A 27,915-nucleotide genomic window follows, 5' to 3' on the forward strand; every position below is an offset into this window, starting at 1 on the left:
TGCCTAATCGTATTTATAATCGGTTCGGTCCTATTTATATATGAACTACAAAGACTAACATGCACGAATTTGGAATAATCAGGCACAAATTTGCACAAATTTGGGCAATGCAAAAATTATATATGACCTACAAACATGCACAAATTGGAATAATCAAGCACAAATTTGGGGGGTGAATTAAAATTTTAAAGGCAAAGCAACACGTTAAAGAGGGGGTGAATTAAAAGGGGGTGGGGTGATTTTATCAAGCGATGAGGCATTAGGTTTTAAGGTAAGGGTCAGTTCTCGGTTCGGTTTTTGGTTCCGGGATCCCAAACCCAGAACCGAACCGAATTTCCATCGGTTCCAGGATATCAGAACCGGAACCGAACCGAACCGAACCATATGTGCCGGTTCGGTTCGGTTCCTCGGTTCGAACAGGAACCATGTCCACCCCTAATGTAGACGGACCCAACTAGTGTGAGGATTCACTACAAGAAAGTCAACCTTTAGACATTTTTCTTTGCCTCAGTCTTTTTTATTTTTCCCTTCCCTTATACTGTGATAATTTGCTATGACATGCAGGGGAATTGAAGATCATTTGACGTTGCTCGTCTAGCTATGGATTTAAAGAGGAAGGGAAGGAACTCAGGGCCATGCCTTTTTTTATATTATTCTTGTGATTGTGTTTGAATCGATGGATGCCATTATATTGTCATTTAATGTGGAATAGTGTCATTTAAGATGGTTTATGCCAGTTAATTTGTTTCATTTATCTATGTTATGCCACTTTAGTTTATGGACCAATTACCAATGGGGGACAAACATTAGGCAAAATTATCAACATGACCCATGCTTTTCAAAAATTATCAACGGAGGACAAAAGAGATCTTGTTAGTAAAAGCTGGACGAAAATACCCTTTGGCATATACAACACGTTTTGACTTTGGAGGAGGTTTTCAAGTCTCTAGGATTGGGGTTATCAGGTATCAAAATGGGGTTACCAATTTCAGAATGGGCTTATCAAGTTCCTAAAAATTGGCCGAGGGTACTAGAGTTTTGGAAGGGGGTTTTCAAGTATTTGGGATTAGGGTTATCTAGTATCAAAATGTGGTTACCAATCTACGAATGGGCTTATCAAGTCCCTTAAAATTGCCTAAGGGTACTGGAGTTTTGGAGGGGGGTTTTCAAGTCTCTGGGGTTGGGGTTATCCAGTATCAAAATGGGGTTACCAAATTCCGAATGGGCTTATCAAGTCCCTTATGAACACGTTTTTACTTCCTGTTTTTTTCACTCGTTCATTTTCACGTTTTTTTTCTTTCTACCGTACGATTCATCTTCCTCATCCTCCATTGAAAGGGAGAAGGAGAAATGCAAAACCCTAAAACAAATGAAAAATAAAACCTAGACATTGAAAGATAGATGGGAATGAACTCACGTTTCAAATTTTTGAGTTTTCCCACCTCCATTGGTGGCTAAATGATGAAGAATATGACTGGTAATGTAGAAAAAAACAAAGTTGAAAATGAAAAAGTGAAAAAAAAAGAGGGAAAGAAGGGAGAAGAGGGAAAAATGGAAAAGCAAAACGTGTTGCTTAAGAAAAGGGCATTTTCGTCCAGCTTTTAATGAGAAGACATATTTTGTCCCCCGTTGATAATTTCTGAAAAGCATGGGTCCTGTAGCTTATATAGATGGCATCGTAGTATATCACATCAAAATTGCATTGTAGCTTATATACAGGTGTATACTGGCTTATACAGGTTTTGCTTGTAGTGCAGATTTCAAAAAAAAAAAAAACAAATCACCGGCTGTCACAAAACCTTCGGTGAATATATTCTTTATTTTAGCGGCAGTACTGTAATATAATAAACACCGACAGTGATTATAATCATCGGTGAATCAGACAAAATAAGACGACATAAATGCGAATTTCACTGACTGTGTTGACCGTCGGTGTATATTACAGCGACATTTTATAAAACCGTCGTTGAATAATTTACTTTTGATTTAGGGACGCTGAAATTAGCAACGTTTGGAGAAAACGTTGGAGTAAGTTATACCGACATTCAAGCTTATTTTCACTCACGTCGGTAAAAGTCCTTTTTCTTACAATGATTAGACTTAGTCAAATTGAGCCGGGTAGATCCTTTCACCTTCTTCATGAAAATTTTCTAAAGGATTCATTAGCCGACTCCAACTAGTTTGGGACAAAGGCTTAGTTGAGTATTTTGGTCACAAACTGATGGCACGACCTGATTTGCAAATCTCTTTCGGAGGTGACTACTCTATTTACAAATTTAAATTTCAAACTAGAAGATTATCTTTGCAAATAGAGCAAAGTAGAAGACTTCTTTTTGCAAAAAAACCCAAATTTGTTTTTGACCCATTTTACATCTTTTCCATTCCTGGCCCACTACTTGCCATTTGGATTCGGGGTGAAAATTTTTACAGATAACAAAAAACAATTCTAGAGAACTATTCATTGGGAAGAGGTACATGTAGATATTGAGCAGTATGTAGAGGAATGTAACCCAATTCAAAGAACAGAAATTTTCAATTTGGAAATAGAAACATCCTTTGAGAAATTATTTCTAATTTCCAATTGGGAAATGATATATTGGCCTTCTTATCTTCCCAAGTGTAGAAAAGAGGGTGAATAGATAATTTCCCTTTCCAATTACAGAGAAATCTCTTAAAAAAAGGAAGCTTTCTACGGGAGTTTTTGGTTGATACACGAAATACGAAAAAGGACAGGTTATAACATAGGGAAACGCTATTTGCCGTACACTGAGAGGAGAAATTGGGAGTTGGATTTTGACAGAGACAAGAGTAAATCGACTTCGAAATTTGAGAACAAGAGACAAAACCATTCTCCGTGCAAAAATAATAATTTTTTTTTTATGGTTTCTATCGTGAGATGGAGAAAAGATATGATTCTCAGTGTAGTTAGGGGAGTCGATTTATCATTTTGGGGGGTCGATTTATCACTGCCCTGTAGTTATTCTATCTTCTCGTAATAATTACCGGGATTTAATACGTGCAGTGCTCGTCAAGTCCAGTATTTTTTTAGAAAGTACAGTGGGCCTACTTCACCGGATGATCCAAACTGTTCATTTGTTGGCCACAACCTAAATAGGCTATACACCACAGATCATTTCATTAGGATGATCCTAGCCCTCAGATCTGCAGAGGTCATCCTTTAAATTAATCTATGTACGGATGCAACTCGGGTCGATTTTTGGGAATTCGTGTTGAGCTTTTACCTTAAAATCGGGTCGGGTTTGGGTGGATTCCTATTCATTTTTTTTAGCAAAAGCTCAACCCGACCCAAGTTGCACCCCTAAATTTATGGTGTATAGCCTATTTAACACGAAGGGACATAAGCATCTAAGTATTTTTCCTAATGAGCCAAGACCTATCTTGTTCTTGTAGAAAATCAAATATCAAAGCACAAGAGATACCACTTGTAGAAAGCAAGATCAAAGCACTAAAAGCAAAAACCCACAAAACCACAAGATCACACAAGAGATGAGATAGAAAATTTTCTCTTTAAATAATCCTTATACTGTATATAAAGCGTGAATCATGGGTTAAATTCTACCTCACTTTTTCATTTTTTCCATTCATGTCCCACAGCTCAGCACAGTACCTTTTTCCTTGACATTTCTGATTTTCCTTAGGGGTATTCTCGGCATTCATTTTGGGCAATAAATACCCTAGCACAAGCGTCGAAAAAATAATGCCACCTGTTAGCACAGTCGTACTATAAAGGGAAAACCGTGGGTTTTACTCTTCCACCCTTTCGTATGAATTCCCATCGTGTCCCGGAGGACATTTATGTCATTTCAACAAAAACTAACAAGTGCTACTGATAAACTCACTCTCTCTTCGCTTTTTGTGCAGCGTCTCTCTCTCTCTCTCAACTATATTCCATGGAAATAGGCATTGCCCATCTCTCTCCTACTGCTCGGAGAGTTATGGGGTTTATTTTTATGGAAATGCCTATTTGCAGTAGGGCCGAACAAATGAACGGTTTGGATTGTTGAACAAGATGCACCCAATGAATTTTCTAATGAACAAACATTATGTGGTGTCTGTATGTAGGTCAAAATATGTTTTTTTTTAAGCTATGGTGGGCCCACCTTGTTCAAAAACCTAAAACATCAGTTGTTGAGGCCCAACAATTGAATGGTTTAGATCTTTGATCCAGGTGGGCCTACAACAATTTACAAACACCGTATAATGTGTATTTGAAAAAAAAAATCACTTGGCCCCACATTATTAAAACATCCAAACCGTTCATCTGTTGGGCCTCAACAGAAATTGGCCCTGCTCATAAAATCTTCTCCGTGGTATGATCCTAACTCTCCGATATGTAAACGTACCACACCATAAATAAGCCTCTATAGATCGAAGTGTTGGGATCATTTCATGGGGATTATTTTTATGAAAATGCCTATTTACATTGGGCCCCAAGAAATTAACGGTTTGGATTTTCAAACAAGGTAGGGAAAAAATGAATTTTTTAATAAATACACGTTATGTGATGTCCGTATGTAGATGCAGCTAAATTTGTTTTCCTACGAAAAACGTGCAACCACCTTGCTCAATTATCTAAACCATAAGTTGTTGGGGCCGAGTGTAAATAGGCTGCACCAATAAAAATGCTCTCCATAGGATGATCGCGGCCATCCTATCAATGGAGATTTTGATGTGGTGCAGCTCATTAGGATCATCCAACATAGATGATTTTTGGGGCACAGCCTATTCACATTAGGGTCCAACATATGAATGGATTGGATTGCTCATATTCAGACAGTAGGTGGATCTTTAGCTTAAATGGTAAAGCCCTTGGGAAATGAGGTCTGACCACAATGTTCCCAAGAGGATGGTGGTTCGAATCCACCAAGAGATTTAAACTTTGCAATCGATTTTACTGAAACTTATGAATTTTATATGTTGGCTCCCCCTTTCGATCTATGTTTTCTGCCATTAGGACCAGGTTGTTCGATATAATGCTTATGGTTTCTATTTTTTTTATTATGTAACCTGAAGTATTATTGTTTCTATGATAATAATTGAAATTAATCCTTTTAATATATTTTTCCAGCAAGATCATTGGGATCTAACAATTGGTTCCATCTGGAATACTATTGTGTCGCTTGTGCTCATCAAATTTGTTGTTAAGATGAGTCACCAATACAGCTCAGAGGTTTCTCAAGAAAGAGCAGGACTTAGAGTTGGCCACTTTAACTAACAAGTTGTCAGCCACAAGCCAGTCCAATGCTGGGGCCGATCACGAATCTGCCATTGCTTGTAGCAATTGTACCTTTTGGAATGTTATTCTTTCGGCAAATGCTATGCCTTCATTCTTCAAGTTGTGCCTTCTCTCTCAGAGATGCTATTACCCATTTATGAATATCTCAATATCGTTCTACTTGTGAGTATTTAGTTACCATTAAATTTGGGCTTGTTGTCTTCAGAGAACCAATGAGCTTTAACGAATATTATTTTTATAGATATCAATCGAGACGCACCGTGGTTTCAATTAAACTTATATAACTATTATAGAACTTAATTTGTGGTTACTCTTACAGGAAATTGATTGCACGTGCAACGCCCGTGCATTTTTACTAGTACTTCAAAACCAAAAACCGTACACCATTTCTCTGGGTGTTTTTCACTTCACTTATTCCTCTCTGCCTCTAGCTAATTAAAGTCCAACACCAATTAAGAATCTTACTCCTCTAACCACTTTCTACAAACTACAAATCTTAAACAAACCTCAACTCTTAAACTAATTAACCAAAAACAGCTAAACTAATTAGGATTTCTAGTTTGACTAGAATATGGACTCATACCTGCTCATGTCGGCCCGCACCATGCCGGTCCGGTCCCTCCGGCGTACGTGTAGAGTCAGTGTTGACTCTCAACTGTTCTAGCTCAATAGAAGATTCTTGATGGAGTCTGAAGCTACCCACTGAGTGCCAAACCATTCATACATATAAGAACATATATGACTCACCTCTTTGCAATGGGTGAATATGTGATTTATAGATTCTTCCTATAGAGAGCAAAGGATGCATTTGTTCATCAGTGAGATATTGCGTCTTTTGAGCTTGTCCATCGTATTGATTTTTTCAATACTACTATCCGCGAGAAAGCTTGGATCCTAGTTGACACTAGAGAATTCCAAACCTCAAGCCATAGAAATGGAGAAGCCGGGAGGAGACTAAGAAACCTGAAAAATTGCCTGACCAAGAAGAGACCTCTTGGATCGGGGGTCCAAATACCACAATCATCATTATCTTACATGATGAAATACTTTGTTTGTTGCCAAACTAAAGCAATCAACATATGACGTCCAAAATTCCTATTAAAAACAATATCCCAAACTATTCTACCCCCACCCTTTTATAACTCATATATACTATCATTGTTTTTTGTTGCAATCCTATAGAGACTTGGGAAAGCACAGGATAAATGACAGACCTATCCAAATGTTACTCCAAAACCCCACTCTTTTCCCATCCCTCATCCTATAGCTAATTCCTTGGTTGAAACAATCAGACAATGCAAAAATAGATTTCCATGCTCCTGAGCCTCGACCTCTACCTATTCTACGCACATCCCACCCATCTTAGAATTACCACAGGTAATTACATTGTAAAACAACAGAAATAACCACAGGTAATTACACTGTAAAGAAGAAAGAATGACCTATAGGTTGAGTCGATGCACGAATCTAAATCCGTTCTTCTTAAAGCAAATATAACCGCATATTCGATGAATGATAATGCATATTGGTTCTTCAGCATATGCCTCAAGGATACAATGGTGTCCGCGCTCCACGATGTGCACTCAAACAACCTTGTTGCTTAGCGAACACACCTATGTTTGCCTTGACCAGAGAGAGAATAAACCAGGGAAAATTTTAAAGAATGCAAGTAGAAGTATGTATATTTATTAGTGAAGAGATACTTTTCTTCAAAGTTAAAAATATACATGACTTTTGTATAAAAATTAATAACTAAAATTCGAATTTCTAAATAAATTAAGGAAAAAGTAACACCTAATGTAATTTTGGGGGAAGGATTCTGCGCGTATCGGATATATGTGAAAATATTGTCTAGATTCCATGGCCATGGGCTTTGCAACTGGCACACGATAAGACGTTTGTTGAATTACATTCTATAATAAAATGAAGTTGATGGCTATTTTAACCCCAAACGATGGTTCTATGAAGCTAAACCCTTCTCTTATAGCCCTTTATCTTATACATAGGATTTTCATTGGGCAAGGACCATATGAGTCCCCCATAATGTTCTACAAAATCAATGGTCAAGATTTCACATACATGTCCTCATGTGGGACCCTAAAAAATGACCTTGAGTGTAAACTCCCCCCTACTCTTTCTCACTTATAATACATCCACCTTCTCGAGAAACTCCCGAGAAAACAAACCTCCCAAGAGCCCGTTACCGACTCCTTCACAAGCTTACGCCAGCCTCATAAGCCTTTCCTATACGTTATAGCCTTTTAGCCTTTCTCTTCTGAGAGTGACACGAGACCCCGTATCTCTCCCCAGAGATTGCCTCATCTTTTACTCTCTCTCTCTCTGTAATCATAAGACTTACCTCGTTCACCCCACTATATATATATATATAGTGGCAAAAAGTTCTTTCTCTTCAAACCCAATATTTAATTTCCTCAATGGCAATAACAAGTGAAGCCTCTTCTTCCCAACCTCACAAAGAGAAGAAAAGACCCAAACAGAGAAATGGGAATATGAAGCTCTCAACAGACCCTCAAAGTGTTGCAGCCCGAGAGAGAAGGCATAGGATAAGTGAAAGGTTCAAAATCCTACAGAGTTTGATTCCTGGAGGGAGCAAAATGGACACTGTTTCCATGTTAGAAGAGGCCATCCATTATGTTAAGTTTCTCAAAACACAAATTTGGCTTCACCAAGCAATCATGCCTTTCCATGACTCTTCTCTTTCTTTTGACCCCTCTTCACTTTCTCCTCACCATTCCCATTCACATTACTCCCCCTTGGCAATTACATTACCACCACCACCACCTTCAACTCCATTCCAGCCTTCTTTCTTTGATGGAGATTCTACCCATGTTAATTCCTCATGTTTCTTTTGATTACTAAAGGCTGTTTTGGTATCTAACTTTTAAACTATTTTGTCTCAGACCATGTTTCTTAGAGAGAATTTGATGTCTAAAAGCTCTCTCTCTCTCTCTCTCTCTCTCTCTCTCTCAAATGAAGCTGCATGAGTATGTAACTTTGTAGAAAGTTGTTCTCTATATATAAGACTTATTGTCATGTCAGTTGTCTTGCTGATTCTCTTGTATAGGTTTTTTTTGTGGGTTTGGTAAATTACTGATAGAATTGTAGTTACCATGATAGAAAATGAATGAAGCACTAGGGCCTCATCTAGTTTTTATAAATTTTAGATAGGTTTTTTATGGGTTTTACTGATTCTCTTATTTAGGGTTTTTTCTGGGTTTGGTAAATTACAGACATATAGAATTGGCTCTCTTTGGATACATCAACAGTTTCTTTCATTTACTCTACCCAGGCTTTTCCATCATTTCCACCCAAAAGAGACTGCAAAATGAAATCATTTTGATAAAGACAAGTAAAAAGGGGTGAAAATATCAGTCCTCATAATCTTTTATGGAAATGATTTTGAATGTACAAATGATTGTTTGCAGAGTATACTGATACTTGCACTACCGTGTTTTGTTCACTCACCCTGTCTTTTCCTTTTTAATTGGCTTCTTAGAGCCTTTTGGGAATTGTAACAAGACACTTCCGCAAAACCTTGTTTGTTTTGAATTATGAGAACCGATTGTGAGTTCAAAACTGATTATTGGACTCAATCAAACGTAAATTTGAGCCCAATAATCAGTTTTGGACTTTTAGCCTCACAATCAGTTCTAAAAATCCAAAACAGGGCCTTCATGTCCCATTGTTGAATAAGATTACATCAAATTTGTATTATTTGTAAATAAGCACCATTTTTTAGGCGTCCAAAGATGCCCTAGGTTCTAATATAAACGAACATCTTCATAATCACTTCTTTAATTTAAAATTCTAGTGAATGCCACTCATGATTAAGGCTCGCATCCACATTTATGTCTCTTATTACTGCACCTCTATTTTAATTTCTCTTCTTTTTATTCTTTTGGGAATTGTATTCAGGTGGTTCAACCGATCCACCTATTTTACTGTCACACCCAGTCGGATCCCCTGTAGGTTATACCTCTATCCTGTAGGTTATACCTCTATCGGTGGCTGTCTCTAGCAAATTCACAAATCATCTTCAATCGAACCTCAAGTGTTGGGGGTTCCACGCAAAAGCAATAGTCCCACATCGGATGTCTGAAATGGATGTGGATGGGTTATAAGGGAATGGGCACCTTCCCTCTGACGATAGCTTTTAGGGGTGAGTTCTACCCGGTTAAATTCCCTACAAATGGTATCAGAGCTGAGGCATGGTAACTCCCAGAAAGATGTCGGTAACCCCGGTGTGCCTCCGAGGATGATGGAATTCCCTCGGAGAAGATCTCGTAGTTCCTACGTCGCCAATCCGTGGAGGGACGAGATTGTCCACATTGCTTCCGCGTGGAGGGGGAGATTGTTGGGGGTTCCATGCAAAAGCAATAGTCCCACATCGGATGTGTGAAATGGATGTGGATGGGTTATAAGGGAATGGGCATCCTCCATCTGACGGCTAGCTTTTAGGGGTGAGTTCTACCCGGTTAAATTCCCTACACTAAGGATGTCCCGGGTCCTACTTACGTTGTATACATTTAGGGTGTGATTTGGATTATCAGAATTAGGTGTGGGAATATGGATATGATTTCAAGTCTAGCATTTTGGTTTGGAGAAATAATGGAATCAAGAGGGTGAAATTGACACCACGACTGAATTAGAGAGGAGGGAGAGAGGGAATGTCGGCATTCTGATTCCCACCTCAACAGATAGCATTCTGATTCTGATTCTACTGAGGTTGGAATGGAATTTTATTAGAATTTACATGAATTATATGTTTTCTCGACACGATCCTACTACATTCTCCAACACGACCCCACATTTTACTGACAGGACCCCAACTTTCACCGATTTAACTCCACATTTTACTGAGTCGACCCCGACTTTCACCTAGTCGACCCCACATTTTACCAACTCGACCCCAAATCTGGCCGAGTTGACCCAACATTTCACCATTTTTCACCATGTTGACTTTTTCGATCGGATTTTTTGTAATTTTTGAAAGGTGTTTTTACGGTAAGAGAGTGTTTTTTTAAAGAAAGTTTTTTTTTTTGCTTCAAGTTAGGTGTTTTAAAAGGAAATATTGATTTTTAACAAGCGTCTACTAAAATGGGAAGTGATATATCCGCCCCTTTTCATTACTTGGGACACCCAGTTGCAGTGTATCAATGAAGTCAGATGGGTAGATGTACTTCACGTTAGAAGAATTCAACGGATTTGATTGCCACGCACACTGCAGTTGGCGGTCCCATGTGATGAAAAGGGGCGCACTTATCATTTCCCACTAAAATTTAGCTGTATTAACTAAAAAAATGGAGACTCAAGTAGATATATTATGGTAATCAACTTTATCTTACTAAATTTATTCATTTGCAATTTTGTTAGTATTTATCTATGATATTCATGTAAATGTTTTTAGGGTTTTGTTAACGAGTCCCCCTGTAAATTTACATGGCTTTTGAGTCTTTTTTTCTCAAACAATGTATACATTTACATTTTCAATGCAACGAGTGCCCCCTCACTTCCTGTTCACCGAATCTTGTTGAGAATTAGATATTCAAATTCTCGAAATTTTATTTTGTGATTCACATTAGAGACATTTTGTTTCCGCTGACATAGTCGTATGATACTTCATCTTTTAATTATCCATCAAAGTGTAAGATAAAAGAGGTCCTTGATTCTAACATTTTCCCACACCCAACAAACAGTTACGGGCACATGTCTTAGAGTGATATGAGCCACACACAATTAAAAGGAAATGTTGAAAAGAAGCGCAACTAAACGCAAATGTTAAAACAAACTCATTAATTAATAAGAACACAATTGTAGCACTACAACAAACTACTAACCGTTACAAAAAAGGCACAGATAAATTGATAAAATGATAGAAGACAGATAGCTTGAAAACTGAAAAAATTAGCACAAAATAGTCGGTGAAGATTTCATGTCTAAATGGGCAAATATAGAATATTGTCACCCAAATATCGCTAACTTTGCAGTGTAGCTTGTATAGTTTAGGGCCATGTCAGGTAAAATTCAGGTCACACTGGGAAAAAGTGGGGTCGTGTTGATTTTTTCCTGACACGACCCCAATTTTCAGCTACTCGACCCTACTATTACTGAAACGACCCGAGATTCCACCACCTTAAGCCTTCTATCGGGGGCTCAAATAAGTTCAGCATTCGAGCCAGACTCCAAATTAAGTTCACCTACTCGACCAGATTTTTTCACAAGTCGACCAGATTTCTTCCTTAATTATTATACGACCGGCTTTCTTCGACCATGTTTTGAGTTTTTAAGTTCGGTTTGATTACATTCTTCATCGATGAGGAGAAAAGTTTAGAAATTTACCTTTTGCCAACCGACGGGTGGCGGTCCTTGTAGGGACAACGTAGAAAGGAAGGAACCCTCGTTTGGTGGCGCTTTCTAACTGTATCAGAAGAAGAAACACATAGCATAAGGAACCCGCGTTCGGAGAAGATGAAGGAAAATGACTACTCTCATACACATACAGTTGAGGTAATAGGTGTTTTTTTTCTTGCACGACGCCATCCGAAGGAGAGAAGAGTTGAAAGTATAAGCCACCCATAATTTCAGAAATAAAATGCAATTTCTGGGTTGTATTCCTAAAATATCATCATTGTATCTATCAATGCAGATCTTCTCAAGAGTAGGTTTATGAGTCCAAACCAATATATAAAGCTGCTTGTTAAACATGCATGACTATTTAACAGAAATAAATAGCTCCTGGTTGGAATCATATGTATGTTGTAAGTGATATATTCGCCCCCTCTTCTTCTAGGGCCACCATCTTGTAGTGTTAAAGAGGAGTCATAAATACACTAGAGGGGGTGGCCCAGGAAAGAAAAGGGGGCGAATATATCACTTCCCATATTCTAAACCCTATTTCAACCTGTCATTTCATTAATTACTAATTAATGAGGAATAATCACCTTCATCCACTTCATGGGTCTTATCATATTCCTCTTAACTTCAATGCAACATGGAAGTTCTGAAAAAAAAAATCTTCATATAGAAAATAAAATAAGTAGAGTCGATGTTTTTAAATAAATTACTTAATATTTCTTATCCACTTGCTAATTATTAATGTGAGGCAGCTTACAGAATCGCCCTCCCCAAAAATCTTCATTATACAGGGGTTTTTTCTTATAATAATCCTTTTCCCACTGCTTAATTGTAATTTAATCGTTTTTTGTCCTGCTTATTATAATATAATCATTTCTTGTCCTACTTAATTGTAATTTAACTATTTCTTGTCCTATTGTAAAAGTTAAAAAACTTCGAAAACATTTTCTTATATAGTTTCTTGATATTTCTTTCATGAAGTAAGTATTTCATCCTATGTTTTTTAAATTGAAGTGGGACCCACATGGTCCAATGATCCAAACTATTCATTTGTTTCGCCCCAACTTAGATAGGCCGTATGCCAAAAATTATTTCCATAGGATGATCCAAACCCTCTGATTTATAGAAATCACTACAGATCGGAGGGTTAGGACCATCCGATGGAGATGATTTTTTGGGTACGGCCTACCAAAATCAGGGCTTGACAAATGAATGATTTGGATCATTGAACCATGTGGGTCCCAGCATTTTTTCCAGATGTTTGTACCTACATGTGGACACCATAAGAATTGAAATAAACTTCCTATGATGATTCTTATTCCACTTTCCCTGTGAATGGAATGAAAAAATTCTAATAAAAATTTAACTTCAATGGGGCAGAATAAGAACATGTCTTGGGTCATTCCGTTCATATTTTGAGTAAAATGTCAGAATCAGGCAGAATCAGAATAGGATGCCGATTCAAGTACTTGATTTCGGCAATCCAAATGCACTGAGGTATAATTTCATAGTATGGTGAATACGATAGTTACTCGAGACTATTCCTTACCAAGCTAGCTGAGATCCCTCTCCTCATATCAGCTTTCTCATGCTCTTATTTTTAGGGTTTAAAACTTAAGGTGGGACAACTTATTATGAAATCAACAATAGCAAGTAAACAAGTATTGAATAAGTGATTATTCAGGTTTTGTCCAAAAAAAACCTATTATGAAATCAAATAGGCCCTAGATGTTCCTTTACAAGCCATGCCCCATAAATAAATGTCGAACCAACTACTCCAACACCTTCAATAAATATGAGTTCAGTGAAGTGAAAGCTTTATATCTCACATGCACTTGCTCCAGCTTCTCTTCATTAAATATAGGGAAATGATACTTTATTTTACTTTAATATATCAAAGAGTGCCATTATAAAAAAAAAAAAGGAGTGCAAATATCATTTCCCCAACCCATCAAAATCAGACCTAAACTGTGTGGAACTCTCAAGAGGAAAATTCCTTAAAAAGTCTTCTGTCGGTCCATATGCCAAAACCCAAGAAATGTAAATAATCTCTTAGGTCCATGGAAATACCAAAAATATCCATCTTGCATTAATGTTGTGAAGTGAAAAAATTTTAAAAAAAAACCATCCCATTCCAGGGGTAGTTCTGTCCAACTACAAAAACTAACATGAAAACCTTACATAATAGAACATACATCCTAGTTAAGTGTATGTACTTGTTTTCCTTTATCATACAAAATAGGAAGGCCTCTTAAATGAAAGCTCTGGTGAGCATGGGCCAAAAACATGTCTTCTTCTACCTCACTCCCATCCTCTTCAAACTATGATCCATGGCCTCTGAAGAACCTGAATCCTTTCATTGGCACTACCCAGACCTCGACGGGAAGAACTTCAAATTCCATGGCCGAACCCTCCTTATCACAGTCATCCTTTTCACCACTCTACTCTTCATCACCTTCTTATGTATATACGCGAGATGGGTGTGTAGGTACCGGCAATTAGCCGTGGCTAGCACGCACGTTGACCTGAATCCGGCAATGGGTGCGCCACTGGCGGCGGCGGGTCTTGACCCGGCAGCGATCGAAAGCTTGCCGGTGTACGTGCACCGATCGTCGGCCGACGAGGCGGATTGTTCTATATGTCTTAGTAAATTTGAAGAAGAGGAGAAGATTAAGGTGTTGCCTAATTGTCACCATGCTTTTCATCCTATGTGTGTTGATAAGTGGCTAAGTACTCAATCGAGTTGCCCTATGTGTAGGGCGTCTTTGGTGGAGTTTGTAGTGTGAATTTGAGAGAGAAAGGAGAAGGGAAGGGAGGTTTTTGGAGATTTGAGAAGAAGAAGGAGAAACAAGATGGTGAGGAGTAGGACGAAAGCTTTAGAGAGATGAACCACAACAATGTCTTATTGTGACAAGTGTGATGTAATTTTGTTATTTTTATGGGAAGAGGAGCTGTACTCTGTTGTCCGATTGTGCAAAAGGAACATGGGTTAAGGGTTTCTTTAATATTTTGTGTCGTTAAGCACTTGTGTGGGGCCACCAAGATTCCTTAATAAATGATCTCTCTCTCTCTCAATATAGTTTTACCTCTTTCTTCGTGTAGGAAAATGTGAGGTCGTGTCGCCCCACTTTTCCAAACACTACCTAACATTTACCCGACCCGATATAATCCCGCCCCACTTTTCCAAACACGACCTAACATTTACCCGACTCGATATAATCCCGACATGATTCGACATTTTGGCAGCACGACCATGGTTTTAAATTTCGACCGAAATCCAAAATTTTGGACCAAAATTTTGGATTACGATGGAGACCGACACCGAAATCACCCAAAACCGAAACGGTCATTTACTTCGGCCGAAATTTCGGTTTTTCCGAAATTTGACCCAAAAAATCTATTTTTTTTAATATTAATTTAATATTTCACCGAAATTTAATATTGAATAAAATATTGAATTTGGGTTTTGTACCAGATTTCGGTCGAAATTTTGAAATTTCAGGGTCCGAAACCGAAATTTTAAACCTTGGGCACGACCCAACATTTCACCAACACGACCCCAACTTTCCCCGAGTCAACCCAAATCTATAACTAGCATTTGTGAGCATGCACAATTGTAAAATGGTGTGCCCCAACGTCAAGTCGTGTAGGAAAAAAGTGGGGTAGTGTAGCGTTAATTTTAGGTCGTGTTGGGAAATTTGATATTGTGTTGGTGAAAAGTCGGGTCATGTCGAGCCCACTTCGTGCGACGAACACCGGGGAGAAGGAACCCTCGATTGGAGAAGATGAAGAAGAAAAATAGCAATATTATCACACACGCATACCTTGAGGCAAAATGGTCTTTTGTACTGTACGATGCCATCCATCAGTATAAGTAGTCGAAAGTACCAGCCCCCTATGCTTCCATAAATAAAATGCAATTTCTGAGTCATTTTCCATTGCTATATATTTTTATGGTTGTGCACTTGTCTTTGCTCCGGTATGTCTCAGTGATGACAAATGCTCTCTCTTGGGTTGTGTCTTGTTTTCATTAAAAAGGAGCACTTGTAGTTTTCTAACAAGATTAATTAGGTGACCCCACTTTTTACCAATACTGATTTTTTTTTCTTTTCTAATGAGAACTTGCCAAAGGTGGATGACAACCCCAGAGGAAGATTCTAATTTGGATGACAACTCCCATCTGACCCATCCTCAGGCAAAAACATGAACTCAGAAGGGGAAACGTCGACTCTGAAACTGAAGATGAGGACTTTGTCGCAGGAGAAGCTCAACTTCCGCCAGAGGAAGACAGCCACACCCACTCTGAGAACAAACCATCATGAGTGGAGGAAGAGCTAGAGAAACTAGAATCTGGGTAAGGAGATGATAGCCCTACTCCCACTGTGGACAAACAAAAAAAAAACAAAGGACAAACCACTAAGAACAACCCACCAGAAGTTGAGGAAGAGCCGGATCGAGAATCAGAAAGCTAAGTCAAAAGATGATAGACCTCTTGGAACATTAGGGGAATATTGTCCACTCAAGCGAAAACAAGTTCGATGAGCTTGAAATTTGTTTCTTCGCCGTCGTTTCACTCATAAGTCTATAGTATTTTTGGGTCATTTGAGTCCTTCGTTTTCCGTATCTAGTGTCTTACGGATAGGGATGATGGTTTTCATACTTAAATGTATCATCTTTCATTTCATTTAATAAACCGGTAGGGGTCTCCAGCAAAACCCAGTATACCTGCCAAAAAAAATTTGCCAAAGCTGAAAACGAGTCAACTCTGGTGAGTCAATGCGTGGTCAAATTTTCATTAACTGGACTGATCAAAGGAGTTTGTTAACAGGGAAGGACAAAACTCAGACTCAGGCAAGAATTAAGTTGCCTCTCTCCACGAGCTATTGTCACTACATACCGAAATTTCTAACGGGTGGAATTTTATTGTCACCCGAGACCTATAAATGAAAAGGGTTATCTATTTTAGCAGCACCATTTGCCTAGAAATGAAGAGGGCCCAATTGGCTATATGATTAGACATTAATCGGTGGTTAAAGTGTCATAAAAAGACAAAATAGATGAAGTATACCAAGAGAAAAGAAGGGGTCCATTATATTCTCGGCCAAGGTAGCTTCCTATTTTTCTCACGGGCAGTGTTTAGAAATGTCACTTGATATTGTTCTACTTTTGATACGACCACTATTCAATCACTTCAGTTAGTCATGCATTCGAAGTGGGTGGTGCAAATAACCCCTTCTTTATCTTCTTTTAGTGATGTGTGTTTCGTTTTGTGTATATGTGAGGATTTCATTTTGTTGTGTGCATATGTGAGGATTTACCTACTTAAAGTGGGGATGACATTTTTTTCAGATACTATTGTAACTGCTCTCTGCAGCTTTTCAAAACAAAAAACTACAAAACAGTTAAAAAGAGAAGAAGAAAAGAAAAAAGTTGAGAAGAGAAGGAAAAAGTTATAGGTTTTGGTTCGACGATAAGACATATAAGATTTTATGTGGACAATAATTGATCTAAGATCAGCAGTCTAGATTGAAAATGACATTAAGAGTGAAATGACTGGAGTTACCTATTGACCACAGTGATCAGTGCATTTCATCTTCTTCAGACATTGATGGTTAGTTTAGCCTAATTCAACTACATCGGCTAAGTTGATCTGGATGGTATAGTTGGATAAATAGATTAAGCCAAATAGAGTTTAATTGTGGGTGGAACTCAAGTAGGCCTTTTCTATAAATATAGGGTTTGTCTTTGCTGTCATCTAACTTGACCAAAGGAGATCTTCCTCACCAAAGATCTGGCAAACCAGAGAGAAGATTCAACCAGGTTGATCGATCACCACCATGGCCGATCGAGATAAGTTTCTTGTTCTATTCTCTCATTTGTATTCTAGTAATTTTCATGGCTAGATCCTTAGATTAATAGATTTGTAATATTGTTTTTTTTATAGGTAAGTTGGGATCGAACTTGCGACCTCAAGGTTGAGATAAAAGGTCTCAACCATTGAGCTACAGGCCCACCCATGTAATATTGTTTTGATTAGATCTATTGTGTTTGTGATATGACATAATAATTGAATACCATGATCGTAGGTTTACAATATGGCCATTGAATACTCTTAGAGACTTTTCACCACCATTTTTTAATCTTCTTGGTGCATGGAGATTGCGTGAAGATTTTGTTTCTCCATCTTAAAGATCGGAATTCACAATTGTGATGAGAGATTGGGATTTTTTGTTCCTTGGAAGATAACTCATGTATTCCTCAAATATCTTGTATTTCCTAAAGTCCTGACCAAAAAATTGAGACATTGTAATACCCATTTTCATTAGTAGATATTTCTGTTGGATTCGCTCCGTCGGTTTTCTCTCTTTATTTGAGGGTTTTTCACGTAAATCTTTGGTGTTCTCATGTTCTTGCGCTTGTCGTGTTTAATGAATTGTCTCACTTAGAATTACTCTATTATTATCACCTATTTTTGTTGTTGGGTTTGATCCTATCATTTGGTGATTGCACACATTTTGATACTTGTTGACAGTTAGTTATTTAATTCACATATACTTGCTTTGGCTCGGCGAAAACCATACAAGTTTGAGGTGATTTGCAGTCGCATTTCTGTTGGCTATGAAACAGCCAACATGTAGAGTAGAGTGCATGACTTCAATGCCAAGAAAATATTTCAAGAGAGTCAATCTTTGACATTTTTTTGAAGAAAGACCTTCAAGAAATTGTTTCCATTAAGATTGTAAGTTGTGATAACAATATCATCAACATACACGAGGATGAAAGTAGACATGGCGTCATTGGCATTAGTGAAAAGAGAATAATCGGCCTTGGTTTGTCAAAGGTCAGCATTTTGAAGCGTAGAAGAAAATTTTTGCAAACCAATTTTGAGACTTGTTTAAGCTCGTTTAAGGATTTGTTAAAGGTTTAAGGATTTGTTCAAGGGTCAGACGCGTTTCACCCCTTATGAGAAAAAACTAGTGGAATGGTAATATAGATCTCTTCATTGAGGTAACACGTAGTTCATGTTAAGTTGAGGATGATGTGACCAATTCCTAATGGCAAAAATGGCAAGGAGGCAACGAACAGTAACAAGTTTTACCACTGGCACAAAAGCTTCCCAGAGATGGATACACCCACGGGGTTGGGTATATCCTTTAGCCACAAGACGCACTTAAGGTTGTTATAAAGACCTATTTTCCAATTATGAAAGAAACTTTAAGGCTCTGTCATAAATAGTTATATTTCCAACTATGAAAGTGAGCAACTCAAAAATAAAGTCCCTAAGATAAATTGCCCAAGGAATTGGATTGTGATGACTTTGCACAGAAATGGCAACAAGTTCAGATGACTGAGCAAATAGAACATGTATATTTTTTTTAATGTCCAAGAAATATCCATACAGACAGAACAGGAATTCTTCAGCTTACATTCAACCAATGATTCCCTTCAACCATGTATGAATTCATCATCTACTTTCCAGGTCTAGATTGTGCTCTGAATCTTTAACAAATCACAACATTGATAAGAGGGTCTATATTTTTGTTCTTTACGTAGTGTATATTATTACCCCGGGATGTACACGTAAAATCTACAACAGGTTCCAGCTTGTGCTCCAACACTGGAAATTATAGATGGATTTGAACATTATGTCTTGATCTTTGTTTGAACACAAAACATCAGTTCTGTTGATGTACTTTGTTTCAAAGTGTGACAAAAACCATGTATGAAGTAGAAGAAAAACTCTTGTCAGTTAGACATAGTAGATCATACCAACCTCAAGCAAAGAAGTGTGAGGAACATTCAGAACCACATCAGGGTCCCTGCAATTTTTGCTAAGAAAAGCATAGACAATATTTATCGCAAATTTCTTGATCAGGGATGATGATATCTTTGCCTTGGCACATGAGTGCCCAAGAATATATGCCACCCCAGATTCTTTGGCTTCCATGATCTCTAAAGACTCATCTCTGAGAACAGAATTCTTCAGAAACCCACGCTCAGTTTCCATTGCTTGTATGTCCGACGAAGATTGGGTATTCCCATCATTAGGATAGACAAAAAGAGGGAATCGGTTATTACTATTTTCACCACTTGAGATCCCAAATTCACAAGATGATCCAATCTCTGATCTTAGCGCACATTCTTCTCGTTCCGTCTCAACATATTCAATAATTGTGGATACTAATCTATTCTCAAAATCATAGTTTTCTTGTTGTAGATCCTTGTACCCATACCTTACTATGCATCTGAACATACTGTACTCTTTTGGCCCAATCCTACTTATAAGAAACCGTTCTCCTTGGCAAACATGTGGAACTTGAACAGATTTGATACACACGAAAACTAACACCTGATGAAAAGCAGGCAAGTTTGTCACAAAGTGTCCAAACACGGCCGGCACCCCTGTGACTAGATTAGTGTAGATAAGGCCAATTCCAGGAACACGAACCATGCCTAAGCTAGGCCCGGAAGCCAAAATCCTTTTCACTGAGACCCTGTTCTCCATATCGAATTCATGTTTCTTCAATGTACCATAGTTCCATACATACATGATGCCCATGAATATTAACGACAGAACGAGAGGAATCCATCCCCCTTCGGAGACCTTGATAAGGGATGCTGAGATGTATAATAGTTCAATTGATCCAAAAAAAACTAGAAATGTGAGAGAGATGCTTATATTTTGCTTCCAGACTATTATTATCACCAAAGACATCAAGCAAGTTGTCACAAACATAACAGTTGTGACTGAAAGCCCTGCAATTCAGGCAAACCAGTCTGATTATTCGTTCATGAAAACTCTAAAATAATTTTTTTTTATTTTTTTTTGAATGATAACACTCTAAATAAGTTCACATTAAAATTTATATGCATCCTATTAAAAGTTTAGGATCATACCATAAGCATGACCAATCATGTTGCTGTCCCTTAATCCAATCATGACAGATAAACACAGACACATGAGCATCCAATTGACTTCTGGGATGTAGATCTGCCCGTATATTTGACTTGAAGTATGAATGATCTTCACGCGAGGGAAACAACTTAGTGCACAACATTGGCTCACCATAGAGAAGGTTGCTGATATGACGGCCTGACTTCCAACAACAGATGCACAAGTAGCCACTATGAACACCGGCCAAAATACAGGTTCTGCATGATAAGTTGGACTTGAGTAAGTAGAAAGAGGAGATAATTAAAGTGAATTATGCATATTGGTGTTAAACAACCAATTACTCCAAAATCTTAATATGTTATAGTTGGTGTTCTGTAATCATTTATACTTCAACACTCCCCCTCACACGTGGCCCCTCTTTTTTTCTGGGTTGGCCGTACACGTGGCACATGTGGCCCTCTTTTGGGTTGGCCTTACACGTGGAGTTTTTAATATAAAGGAGTCATTGGGTTTTGAACCCAGGACCAACCGTGAGGCAATAGGTGTGATACCATGTTAAACAACCAATTACTCCAAAGGCTTAAGCTGTTAAGAGTTGGTGTTATTTAATCATTTATACTTCAACAATGGGTAAACTGAAAAATAGGGATATTACAAGTATATCTTACCTGGTATGGCTTTATAGAAGCTTCTCTGAATATCTTCATGGTGCTTTGAGAGAAATGCAGCCTCGCCCATATACGCAAGTACCAAACATGGATATACTAGAAATGTGAAAGCAATCTGTCGTACACATACTGTAAGTTCAAGTTCGCATAATATCGCAACAACTAACATGAGTTATCAGCAAGAATATGCCTTAACCTTAATTGAGAATGGGGAGAAATGGCCCAAATCAGCAAACATTGTCTCTGCACCTGAAACAATTATTTGTTTTTTTGTATCAGGTGAACTAAGTGATGAGAAGATTTAAGAAATATAGAAATGTTAAAGAGCTACCTGTAATGCAGAGCACTATTCCCCCTAATGACACCCACCCTTCTAAGCCAGTGCTCCTGAGGAACCTAAACATATAGAGCGGAGAGAGTGCACGGAATATACTTGGATTCCATCGAAATATGTTATAAATACCGATGCCACTAATACACAGAAGCCAAGCTGTTACAATGGGTGCGAACATGAAAGCAACCCTGTGTGTTCCATGATGCTGAAGTGAGAATAGCCCCACTAAAATGACACAGGAAATCATAACAACATAATCTGGAAAGAGGAACAAATGTTAGCCATTAATTACAAAGAAACTAATGGGATTTGCACATCCATCTTTAAAGGGAAGAAGTGAGTGCTGGTGAACTTACTCTCATGAAGTTCTGAGATTTTTACTCTAATGCCCGATACTGCTGAAAGAACTGATAAAAAAAAGCAGATCTTTTGAGTCTGACAGAAAATTAACATTATGTCCCAAACTAAAACACGAGCATCAGGGGTAGAAGAGATTGAAGAGTTTTTTTTAAAGCCTCTTAGCCATCCAAATGTCCTTCATAGATTACAAAGGTTTGAAGGAGATACACTGAGATCGGTCATTGTTTGTGTGATTTGGACAGTAGCTCGATCAACAGACCAGATCATCAACCGATATGCCAAATCATCGATCGAGAGAAATGGTCATCGGTCGAGAAATTCAGTCTTTGATCGATGAATGGCGAAGAGTATATCTGGACAGTAATGGATAGAAGGCAATTCAGCCATCGATCGATGACTGATGCAGAGCAGTTATGGCACAACTGTTTTTAGTAACTTTTGTCTTTAGCCTTTCAGATTTTTGTTGGATGCTTCCTTGTATATTTAGGAGCCTATTTCTATGCAATTACCTTTTAATTGTAGATTATGTTTTTAGGTTTTCTTTGAAGGGTTTGTAAGCCTGTAGAGAGGTAAAACTCAAAAAAGAGATCTAGAGGGGACTTTTGAGTTTTGACCAGTTTATATAGTGAAGTTGTTCTTCTTAAAGTTGCAGCCTCCAAATTTGATTTATCTTGTGGATTTCTAGGGGTTCAAGTAAATCCTCACATCTTTCTTCTTTTTTTACGTTTTTTTTTGTGAAGTTCAAGAACTGATTTCTAGCTGTCGGGCAATCAGTTCCATAAAACTTATGTAAAACAGTGAAGATCAACAAGCTCCTAATCAGATGACAACAAAATACATACCATTTATCTGATCGAGTGTAAATAAATCTACAATACTAGTGATCTAAATATTCAGTTACCTGAGATTGCGGGGGTGAGTACGCCATCGCCAATTGCCATACAGGTTCCAAATAGAACAAATATCAACAACCCATTACGGAATTTTGGGTGCTTCTCAAAAAATGCTTTCAGCATAGAGCTCTCCCATGTGTCAGATTCTCCTTCCATCCCATATGCAGACAATTTCTCATCAACACTTTGTTGATTGGGTAGAATGCATAGTCTAGCATGTCTGCAGAGCAGCGAGTACAATGCGAAACTTCCACCTGCACTATTAGTGTTGAAGTATAAATAATTAAATAACACCACAGCTTAAGCTTTTAGAGTAATTGGTCGTTGCATATGGTATCAAAGCTATTGCCTCATGGCCAACCCAAAAATAGAGGGGCAATACGTGAGGGGGAGTGTTGAAGTATAAATGATTAAATAACTCCATCTCTAACAGCTTAAGCTTTTAGAGTAATTGGTTGTTTCACAATAAATGGGCAGATGATCCAATGAAATAGAAAAAGAAGAGTGATATCGATTACATATGGAAAGACAAAATCGTACCTTCACCATTGTCATCAGCTGATAACAGGACAAAAATGTACTTGAAAAGTGGGATGAGAGTGAAGGTCCAAAAGATAAAGGAAAGCACACCATATACCTCTTCATCATTCTCATGAAGGCTCAACTTTCCTGAGAAGGCACTCTTGTAAACATAGAGAGGTGAGGTACTGAGGTCACCATAGACCACTCCAAGACTCTGATAAGCAAGTGTTAGCACAGCCTTGCAGGAAGCCCTCTTCAAGTTCTAGTTCATGACACAAATTTGTTCATGTCAGAAAGTGTTCATTAGAACCAGAGACACATATCGGTATCACACGGAGACGAAGTACCAAACATGAAGGAGATACCAAACAGAACATTTATTTATTAAATGTAAAAGGCATCTAAAATCTAAAAACGAAGAATCAAGTTAAAAGTATAATGAGAGTAATTTATAATCATGTGTCTGCTCAACCATTGTAGAAGAGATCAAATTCTCTTGTAAACTATATGCTTATAATGCAGATACTCTATATCAATGAACACACAGAGCAGATGCACCTAGTCTGCTGAGTGGGAAATTGCAGTTAGAATGGCAGATAGAATCGATAATGAGAGTAATATATAATCATAGGAAATTTGAAATGCTGTGAAACATTTTGCTAAAGATGTCGAATTGACTAAGGAAATTGCTAGATAAGAAGAATATCTTATGCTGATTGTTGAATCAAAATGTTAAATTGACTTTATCATTCAATAATATCAGAGTGATGCCCATAGTAAGCAAAACATATAACAGCAAAAAAAATGTCGACCCCAAAAAACAGGTTTAAAATGTCTATGGCTTAAAAAATGTAGGAAAAAAAGAACGGCAAAAAAAGGTGAGTCAAACAAGGGTATAAAACGGCATCATTTCATTAAAATGCTACATAAAAACATGCATATATGTACCAAAAATTCTAAAAAAATTATCAATAAATATCATTAAGTTAAAAAATCTAAAACAATAACCCATGATTCATTGATTTCTCATCATATTTAACTAACTTAGATTACTCATAATGAATTCAAGTGAGGTGGTTCTTTCGTTTCTTCTTAGATAAGAGGGCAGAGGAGCAGAGATAGAGATATCTGGTGTAATGAACTACCAAAAGCGCCAAGAGAGAGTGTGAAGAAAGGAAAAAAGATAACAAGACAAAAAATATTTCTCATGAGGCTTGAGAGTGGAAGAAATTGAGGCAATTAAAATGGAGATTGGAATAAAGTGGAATTAAGAAAGAAAAAAAAAAGAGGAACTGATTAAAGAGTTGAAAAATGAAGGAAGTTTTTTCAAAAGCAATTTTGAAAATAACAATAAAAAGGGCTTTTCATAAAGACCTTCAATTAAGCAGAATTCAAGCTTTTTGAATAAATGGGTCGAAGTATTTTTGAAAAGCGACGCCATTTAGAACGTGAAATCAGAATAAAATGTGCAGTTTTCGCTAACGTAGGTGATGCCAAAATGACATAGTCTGCCAATTTCCATGACCACCATTGCAGAAAGCCAAAGAGGGGTGCATAAATAGATTCAATGAAAAACTCTGCATATGATTGTTTAAATTACTTCTATAAAGGCAAGCCGAGGACATTGAAACAAAACAGCAATGCTGTGATACCACAATTATATTACGAAATCCTTTAAAATACATGGGGAAGTTATGGACAGTATACAATCTAGTAAGAACGTTATGAACAAATAATACAGTGGATGATTGCTAAATTATAACAAAAGAAATAAAAAATTTTGAATAAATTAAACATTGCATCAATTTTCAAATCACATGTTGCTTAAAATAAGAAGATTTAAGTCCCACAAAGGTTTCTAGTTTGATTAAACTAAATAATAGTCAAATACCATAAACTGTTATATATTCATCATACAAATGCCAGAGAACTCTGCATTTTCAGACCACTAAAGCATTTCCCCACCAATTCTTGTACATGTCTGCATAACTTCAATCAAACCCCATTTCCACTGATTTTTTTTACTCTGTATCTAGTTTTTTTTTAATGGCTTCCCACCTTTTACTCTGTATCTAGTTGGAAGGTGCTCTTATGCTTCTAACAAGAAATGATCAGTTCAAACTTCTAACCCAGATCACCTACCCCCAAAAAAAAAAAAAAAATCAGTGCACTAAAGCATTTTCCCACCAATTCTTGTACATGTCTGCATAACTTCAATCAAACCCAATTTCCCCTGAATATGAGCTCGAACTTCAAACCAAGATTACCTACCCAAAAAATACAAAAAAATGTCAGTCTACTGAAGCATTTTTCTTTTTCCACCAATTCTTGTCCATGCCTGCATAGCTACAATCAAACCCAATTTCCCCTAATTTTTTTTATTGTTTCTAGCTGGAAGTTGCATTTATGTTTCTACCATTTGATTATGAGCTCAAACTTCAAACCCAGCTTAATACCCCAGAAAAAAAAAACATTTCGTTTAGAAGAAACAACACATTTCATCATTACCCATTTCCAAGAATCCAGACTATAGATAGAAAAAATAAAAATGTTTAGTAACCTCTCACAGACCCACTTTCACTACCCAGGAAAAAAAAGGAAATTTTCACTTCAATGCACCAAGTTGTAGTTGTCAAGAAGAATATGAGTATAGGAGAAAAAATGCACCTGGGAGCAGAACCCTTCTTCTGGTGCAACTGATGGTGGGTTTGGCGTTGTAGGATTCATGGTAAAGAGAGGATTTCAGAGCAAGAGAGAATTACAGGTGCCAGTGATGCCAAGGAGAACAAAAACACTTGTTCATTTAATAACATACAAATAAGAATATGAGAATGTAACCAGTAGGCAGTAAGTAGTAAGCAGTTAAAGCATGAAAGGAGCTACTGAAATGTGAAATGCATTCAATGCTCTCTCTCTCTCTCTCTCCACACTCAATGGTCTTTTCTCTAGAAAACAGTACTAAAGTTTGTAAAGGAGCTGAACTACATTCAACTTCATTCAATGCTCTTTTCTCTCTAACTAGTTGAATTATCATGAAAAAGTTCCTGAAAATCTTTTTCCTAGAAACACAATTTTTCAGGGTCTAATTTTGCAGAAAAGTTTGGAAAAGGAAAGGTTTTCTACAATTTCCTGCTTTCCATTGTTTGATTAGAGGGGGGAAAAACATGAGCCAACTTATATTTAGAGGGACCTTAAGTTTAGGGAAATGTTATCAGCACTACTGTATTTTGATGAGGGCACTCCTCACTTTATTAAAAGTACGGTATGGCTCGCACCATGAGATGATCCAAACCGTCCATTAGATGGACCACATCCTAAATAGGTTGCGCCCCAAAAATCATTTCCATCGGTTGATCCTAACCCTCCGATCTGAATGTTAGAGGGTCAGGTTGATCCTAACATTCAGATCGGAGGGTTAGGATCAACCTATGGAAATGATTTTTGGGGCACAACCTATTTAGGCTGTGGTCCATCTAATGGACGGTTTGGATCATCCTATGGTGTAGGCCATACCGTACTTTTAATAAAGTGAGGAATGCCCTCATCAAAATACAGTAGTGCTGATAACATTTCCCTAAATTTATCATGATATCTCGTTAACATATCAATTTACTTCTAAATTGTGTAGGCCATGTTTGGCAACCATGAATTTTTTTTTCATGGAATTTTAGTTTTATCAAAGAGAGAGAGAGAGAGAGAGAGAGAGAGAGAGAGAGAGAGAGAGAGAGAGAGAGAGAGAGAGAGGTCGGGAGCTTTATAAATTTAGGCCTTAAACAGCCCACACCGGTGATCGATCTACAAGAACAAAAATAAAATAAAGTACAAGGCAGTCAAAAAAAAAAGAAGGCACACCAAGTATACTGAAAGTGTGTGGCTACATCCATATGAGAAGACTTCAAAAGATTTTCACTATATAAAATGTTACAGTCCTAAGTGAGGGCCTGCCTAGGTATTAAGACTGAGTGGGATAGTTTAAAAGGTCTGCGGTGACACATTTCATCAACCCTAGAGCTTTTGGCATATCAGTTAGGTACATAATAGATCCTCGCTGTACTTATTCTCAACAGATGTTTTATCGTGACAATCTGCAAACTAGTATTTCATGAAAGATCTGTACACATCGAGTTGGATTTGTTAGGAAAGTTGCCTTATTTCCGACGACTGTGGTGGGAAGGCAAAAAGAAAAAAAATAGTAGGGTTTTTTTGGGGTTTTTCTAAAACCTACGATATAATCTCTCTAAGCACGTAGGACGAGTGTGGAGGCTAGGGAGGGCCGTGAGAATGAGAGAGAGAGTGGGTTACTTTCGACGTACAATCTTGCTTGAGAAGCAAGTAAAATATTGGTTGAGAAGCAAGTACAGGGTTGCGGGTTTGTTAGGTTTTGGTTAATCCATTGTAATCTTTGTATTTTTGCTTTTTCATAGTGGAAGATGTTGTTTTCGCCCTTAGATGTAAGCATCTTGGCCGTAAAATGCCGTTGTTCATCTTGTGGCTTGTGTTTATTTTATCTTTTCATTTACTTCTGCCCGATAAGATTAGATTTGCCGGTCTGATTTTCTCAACAGAATTGTCATCTCAAACTAGAAAAGATTCATAGCTTTAATTCAACA

The 27,915-nt window shown here is 37.6% G+C and overlaps 2 protein-coding genes across 3 annotated transcripts; one reads left to right on the forward strand and one right to left on the reverse strand.

The window, feature by feature from the left end:
• The first annotated feature begins 13,962 nt into the window (after nt 1–13,962).
• Nucleotides 13,963–14,498, forward strand: LOC143892246 (RING-H2 finger protein ATL66-like). Its single transcript, XM_077396727.1, has 2 exons — nt 13,963–14,307; nt 14,391–14,498. Exons 1-2 carry the CDS (start codon nt 13,963–13,965, stop codon nt 14,496–14,498), a joined length of 453 nt encoding a protein of 150 aa, XP_077252842.1.
• A 4,404-nt stretch (nt 14,499–18,902) lies between these two features.
• KT1 (potassium transporter 1) lies at nt 18,903–26,436 on the reverse strand. Of its 2 annotated transcripts, XM_077376925.1 has the most exons (9): nt 25,973–26,436; nt 23,324–23,567; nt 22,792–23,037; nt 21,887–21,937; nt 21,528–21,788; nt 21,393–21,445; nt 21,197–21,311; nt 20,531–20,785; nt 18,903–20,389 (listed from the first exon to the last, which is right to left on the reverse strand). In XM_077376925.1, the coding sequence occupies exons 1-9, from the start codon at nt 26,030–26,032 to the stop codon at nt 19,383–19,385; spliced, it is 2,292 nt and encodes a 763-aa protein (XP_077233040.1). In that variant the 5' UTR covers nt 26,033–26,436; the 3' UTR covers nt 18,903–19,382. The 2 variants fall into 2 exon arrangements, with proteins under 2 accessions (XP_077233040.1, XP_077233041.1); XM_077376926.1 differs by lacking the exon at nt 25,973–26,436 and having other exon boundaries at nt 22,792–23,042; nt 23,324–23,439.
• Nucleotides 26,437–27,915: the final 1,479 nt, after the last annotated feature.

The sequence above is a fragment of the Tasmannia lanceolata genome, unplaced genomic scaffold (genome assembly GCF_043159265.1).
Source record: "Tasmannia lanceolata isolate RefF3 unplaced genomic scaffold, GAP_Taslan_0.1 ptg000002l, whole genome shotgun sequence".
NCBI classification, from domain to species: domain Eukaryota; kingdom Viridiplantae; phylum Streptophyta; class Magnoliopsida; order Canellales; family Winteraceae; genus Tasmannia; species Tasmannia lanceolata.

What these genes read in the sequence shown, in the direction of transcription:
- KT1 (XM_077376925.1), bottom strand. Translation starts at nt 26,032, where the DNA reads ATGAATCCTACAACGCCAAACCCACCATCAGTTGCACCAGAAGAAGGG. An exon ending in AATCTCAGAACTTCATGAGA is followed by an intron (nt 21,789 to 21,886) that starts GTAAGTTCACCA and finishes TCCTCTTTCCAG; the next exon opens with ATTATGTTGTTATGATTTCC. An exon ending in AATAGTGCTCTGCATTACAG is followed by an intron (nt 21,446 to 21,527) that starts GTAGCTCTTTAA and finishes TAATTGTTTCAG; the next exon opens with GTGCAGAGACAATGTTTGCT.
- LOC143892246 (XM_077396727.1), top strand. Translation starts at nt 13,963, where the DNA reads ATGGCCTCTGAAGAACCTGAATCCTTTCATTGGCACTACCCAGACCTC. An exon ending in AAGAAGAGGAGAAGATTAAG is followed by an intron (nt 14,308 to 14,390) that starts GTGTTGCCTAAT and finishes CCCTATGTGTAG; the next exon opens with GGCGTCTTTGGTGGAGTTTG.